Source organism: Gavia stellata, chromosome 16 (genome assembly GCF_030936135.1).
Source record: "Gavia stellata isolate bGavSte3 chromosome 16, bGavSte3.hap2, whole genome shotgun sequence".
In the NCBI taxonomy this organism is placed as follows: Eukaryota; Metazoa; Chordata; class Aves; order Gaviiformes; family Gaviidae; genus Gavia; species Gavia stellata.
In genome coordinates, this window is record NC_082609.1 from 10,235,375 (window position 1) to 10,240,944 (window position 5,570).

Consider the following 5,570-nt stretch of genomic DNA (forward strand, 5'->3'; position numbering starts at 1 on the left):
CCAGCTGCCCTTCCCGTGGGAGCCTGGCTGGCGGGGCAGAGCTCGGTGCCCACCAGCCCACCAGCTGAGGTTGCGCTGCCGGCATCGGCAGCTGTAGTGCCGGGGCGGTTGGCCACAGCTCACATGAGCCTCGTGCTTCCCGCGGCAGCAGGGACGGGGGCTGCTTCGCCCACCTTCCCTCAGCCACCCCGCACCCCACATGGGATCCCCCACTTGGGGACAGCACTCCAGGCCACCAACCACCAAGGTGGGCAAGCCCAGCTTAGCGCTGGGCGCTGGCACAAGGAACGGCCGGGCCATCTTGGCCACAGCTCATACTGGGAGCAGTCCCCAGGCATACTGGGAGCAGTCCCCAGGCACACTGGGAGCTACTGAGGGAGGATGCGCTTAATGAGCCGAGGCATCTCCAAAGATTGAAAGACTCAAGGACCCATCCCAGGAACAAAAGGAGGCGTTTGTCAGGCGCTGAGAGACGGGCTCGTTAATTCCTCCTGGCTGTCACACTTATCTGTAATGAATTTGTGCTCCGCTGTATTATTTTTAATACAATAGGAGCGGTGCCGCCCGCCCACCGCCCGGCTGCCAGGAGTGCTGACGTCAGCGCCCGGACCAGGTCTGCCACAGGACAGACAGACGGACAGGCCAAGCGCAGGCCTGTCCCACTGCCCACACGCCTGTCCCACCAGGTCCCGAAGGGCAGAGAGGGGCTGGGCACAAGGGCAGGAGGCATTTTTTCCATGGAGGTGGAAAAAGGAGTTGTTGGTTGGTGTCGTGGTGGAAGGAGGCTGAGGGCTTGGGGCTGGTGGAGACGAGTGTGCCGGGGGCGGATTTTGGGGAGTGGTGAGTAGGGGGTAAACAAGAGGGCCATGTCCTTGATGAGTTATCCCTGTGCCAAGACCCATCCGCAGCAGCGGCTGTGCGTCAGGGCAGAAGCCGGCGGTGGGTGCACATGTGCGGGTCTGCCAGTGCCATGTCCCTGTGGAGGTGCTGGGCTGGCACAGGCGTGCTGTGGCTCTGCCCCCACCCCGGCTGCAGGATGGCTCCCCACTGCTGCCCCACGTCCTGCATCGTCCCCATCCTCCCCACAGCAGCCCCAGCAGTGCCCAGCAGCACCAGCAGCATCTCCACAGCCCGCACTGACAGGTTTGTGGGGGCAGCTGCAGCCCGTCCCAGCTCCCTGCAGCCTCCCACATGCAGGGGGTGGGGGGGAGCCCCGAAATAACCCTGCACCCAGACCTTCTCCAGCACTTTTCTGGGCCATAGCCACAAGCATCCTCGCAGGGCTGCTCCTCCAGAGCCTCACCATTAAACACCAGCTATCCCCAAAGCCTGGCTCAGAGCACCTCTAATTTGATTTGCAAATGGCTCGTCTTGTTTCTAATAAGCCAGGGCTGGATTAATTAGGAAGCGCTGGCTGCCCCTCTGCGCGGTGGCAGGTCTGGCCGTGGGGTGCGCGCCCGTCCCCAGTGCCTCTCCATGCACTGGGACAAGGGTGGGAGACCCGGGGGAGCCCTGTCCCGCAGCCGGGGCAGGGGGGCAGGATGGGCTGCAGGAGCCTGTCTCCCTTTGGGCAGGTGCAGTGGGGGGCCAGGCAGGGTGGTGCCCCCCCCATTTCCTTCCCGGGGACCCCCTGCTGAAGGGGATCCTGAGCTCTGTGGGCATCACGGCCGCGCAGCTCCTCCCAGCATCTCCTGCCTGAGCACCCCCTGCCCACCGTGGGACCCCCGGGGGGGCAGCACCAAAAATCCAAAGCTGGGGCCTCTGAGCGGCGGCTGCTGGCGCTGGGGCCGAGGTGATTTATCAGGGACTTTAATTAAACTCCCGCAGACGCCCTGCACCGCTGCGGAGGGGGATGGGGTGCGGGATTGGGCGGGGGGGGGGGGGGCAGGTCCCCGGTGCCTCCGTCTGATTAATGCCTCGTTTCTCCCATTAATTGCCGCGGAGGTGAATCATTAACCCCGCGCAGGACGCGCTCCCCCCCCCCATCTCTCCGCTGCGGGAGCGCGGGGGAGAGGTGTCCGGGGGGGCCCCGTCCGCATCCTGGGGAGCGGTGCGGAGCTCCCCGGGGGCCCCCCTCGGGCACCGGGACGTTTCCCCAGGCTTCGTGAGGCCTTTCCCGGGGCGGGGGGGGGGGGGAGGCGCACACCCCCCCCTCCCCGTCGGGGGCCGGGCTGCGAGGTGGCGGGGCGGGGGGTGTCGCCCCGGGCGGACCCACGCGTGCCGCCGGGGGCGGGCGGGGGCCGGGCCGCGGTGGGGCGGGGCGGGAGGGCGGAGCGGCGGCAGCGGAGAGCGGCGGCGGAGCCGGTGAGTGCCGCGCCGGTGCTGAAGGGACAGCGCCGCCGCTGCGGCACCGGGCGGCCCCGAGCGGCGGGCGGGGCCCCGCGCCGCATCCACCGGGGGGGGGGGGGGGGGGCGGCGGGTCCCCCCGGCACCGCGTCCCCTGCGCGACCCCCCCCCGGCTCCCGCCCTTCCCGTGTCCCTGCGCCCCCCCGCCACGTCCCCGGTGTCCCCTGCGCCCCCGGTGCGTGTCCCCCGTCCCGTGTCCCCCCCGCGTCCTCCGTCTGCCTGGGCGCCCCCTCTCGCGGTGCGTCCCCCGGGCTCCGCACCCCCATGCAGTCCCGGTGTCCCCCGCATGCGGGTGTCCCCTACGTCCCGTGTCCCCGCTGTCCCCCGCCCTCCCGGCGCCCCCCCGTGTCCCCTGCGTCGCTGCAGCCCGTGCGACCCCCGTGTCCCGGCGCCTGCCGCTGTCCCTCCCCGCCTGCTGTGTCCCCCCGCGTCGCCCGTGTCCCTGCACCCCCCCGGTGTCCCCCCACGTACCCCGGTGTCGCGGCACCCCCCCCCCCCCCGCGGCCCCGGTGTTCCGGTGTCCCCCGTGTCCCAACGGCCTCCGCTGTCCCCTGCACCTTCCCTGCGGCCCCGGTGTCCCCACGTCCTCGGTGTCCCCTGAGCCCCCCCTGCGGCCCCGGGGCTCAGCGCAGTACTGCCTGGAGCCTTGCCCCGGTGCCACGGGGTGCCCCGCGGCTGGGAGCAACAAACTTCCCCGGGCCCCCCCACAGTCCAGCGGGGTCCTGGGGTGCTGGGGTGGGGGGACTCGCGAGGCTGCAGCACCCACAGGGCGCACGCACGCACACGCTGCAAACTGCACCCCCAGGCTGTGAGCACAGCCTGCAGCCCCACACACACACGCAGGGCACGCAGGGGGCACGGGCGCGCACACACACACATACACACACCCCGCAATGTCCCTCATGCACACACGCACAGAGCATGCAAACAGCCTGCAACACCCCCACACGCACACACGCGCGCGGCACAGTCTGCAAATTTGTGTGCACCCTCCCCCCGTACAGCCTGCAAACCCACAGACCCACACACACACCCACAGGCACACTAACACAGCCTGCAACCCCCCCAACAGTGTGCAAACACACACAGTGCACACAAACACAGACTCCAAACCAGTGTGCACACGCTCACCCATGCAAGTCCTTGCACACACAGCCGCAGAGCTTGCAAACCCCGAAACTCACGCACGCACACACTGAAAGCTTGCAAACGGGCTGCAAACCCGCACACCGTGTGGGCACACGCAACTTGCAGCCCCACAAAGTTAAACACACACATGCGTGTGCGTGCACACCCCCCATGCAAACACAGCCTGCAGCCACCCGCAAACACACCTCTTGACCAAACACAGCCTGCACGTACAGCTCACGCACACACAGAGCGCGAGCAAACACAGCATGCACAACACACAGTGTGCACACACACGCTCCGTCCTGCACATGCGTTGCCCCTGCACACCGTCACCTGTCCCCAGCATCCACAGGGATCACACACACAGTCACAGGCTGCTGCCTGCAACCCCTACAGCCCCCAAACACCACCACAACCTGCCACCAGCCTCTTCTCCATCCCTCTGCAGAGCACATGGCATTGCGATAGACACACGCACACACAGCACCCCGTGTCCGGCTGTGCTGCACTGCCATCCCCAGACAGGGCCTGTCACACACACACCCCCCGCCGCCAAAGCAGGGGCACGCAGTGGGTGGTGGCATGGTGGGCCCCCGTCCCACGAGCCCGCAGGCAGCACCCCGGGGCTCCCAGGCTCCTGCTGGCCCACTGAGGGCAGCGCTGGGGTGGAAAGTCCCTCGGGGGTCCCTGCCTTGGTCCCTCCACAGGTCCCCAAGGCCAGCAGTGATTTGCAGAGGTGCCGAGGGGAGCAGGCATTGCCAGCAGGCAGATCTGACCACCCTCTGCCTGAAGATGCCAAAAGCTCCCTCTGACCATCCTGGAAGGCATTCGAGGCTGGAGATGCAGAGGGTGCATCCAGCAGACCCAGGGACCATCCTGTCCCTCGTGCCTGGGTGGCAGGGACCCTGGGCATGGCATCCCTGACCACGTCCCTCTCTGCCTACACAGGTGGCCCTGGTCGGTGAGCCCGGACAGCAGTGGATGAGCACTGGGTGCTGGCCTAGCCGCACGCTCACTCCGGCACCATGGACTTCGTCATGAAGCAAGCGCTGGGCGGTGAGTGGGTCCTGTCCCCCCTCAGAGTCACCCCTCCGGGAGCAATGCCGGCCCAGCACCCCGGGGAGCACAGTGGGAGGGACACGGCAGGGGGACAGAGCCAAAAGGAGAGCCACCAGCAGCCGGGAGCTGCTGCCAGAACCCTCCGGGGCTCCCATTCCCAGCGCCCAGCAGCGCTTGGCTGGGGAATCCCGGCTCTCCCGCTGCTAAGTGGGATTCCCCGGCGGGTCCCCTGGGTGCCAGCACCGAAGGAGCTGCCGGCATCTCCCCTGGCTGATGCTGAACTAGGGCAGCACAGCCAGCCTACGGCACTCCCCATCCCCACAGCCTCCGGAGCCCAACTGCAGCCGACTGTGGCACGGGTGGCCCTGAGGACATCCCAGGTGGTCCTTGCCAGGGGACTCCGTGCCCTCCCTGCCTCTGCAGGGGCTTCGGCAGCCAGTGCCAGGCTGCAGCACCCTTGGGGACTGGCTGATGGTCTTGTGCTGCACAGGGGCCACCAAGGACATGGGGAAGATGCTGGGGGGAGAGGAGGAGAAGGACCCTGACGCGCAGAAGAAGGAGGAGGAGAGGCAGGAGGCCTTGCGCCAGCAGGAGGAGGAACGGAAAGCCAAGCACGCCCGCATGGAAGCTGAGCGGGAGAAAGTCCGGCAGCAGATCCGCGACAAGGTGGGCACATGCCTCCCCTGCACCCACCCCTGCCTGCGGCACCCGGGCAGGGCTGGGGCAGGGAGCCGGAATGGCCGCGGAGGAGGGTGGCCTGGGGTGGTGGTGGTGGGCACGGAGCACAGTGCGGCAGCACCCACTGCCTGCCCTGCTGAGGGCCTGTGTCCTCATAGTATGGGTTGAAGAAGAAGGAGGAGAAGGAGGCGGAGGAGAAAGCCGCGCTGGAGCAGCCATGTGAGGGCAGCCTGACGCGCCCCAAGAAGGCAATCCCGGCGGGCTGCGGGGACGAGGAGGAGGAGGAGGAAGAGAGCATCCTGGACACCGTCCTCAAGTACCTACCCGGCCCACTGCAGGATATGTTCAAGAAGTAA

General features: G+C 67.9%; 1 protein-coding gene across 1 annotated transcript; it reads left to right on the forward strand.

Moving 5' to 3' along the window:
* Positions 1 to 4,502: 4,502 nt before the first annotated feature.
* CPLX2 (complexin 2) lies at positions 4,503 to 5,570 on the forward strand. Its single transcript, XM_059825523.1, has 3 exons — positions 4,503 to 4,533; positions 5,027 to 5,202; positions 5,373 to 5,570. The coding sequence occupies exons 1-3, from the start codon at positions 4,503 to 4,505 to the stop codon at positions 5,568 to 5,570; spliced, it is 405 nt and encodes a 134-aa protein (XP_059681506.1).

Bases quoted from the DNA above. Each gene is read 5' to 3' on its own strand.
- CPLX2 (XM_059825523.1), top strand. From the start codon at position 4,503: ATGGACTTCGTCATGAAGCAAGCGCTGGGCG. The intron at 4,534-5,026 runs GTGAGTGGGTCC...TGTGCTGCACAG, and splicing joins CATGAAGCAAGCGCTGGGCG to GGGCCACCAAGGACATGGGG. The intron at 5,203-5,372 runs GTGGGCACATGC...GTGTCCTCATAG, and splicing joins GGCAGCAGATCCGCGACAAG to TATGGGTTGAAGAAGAAGGA.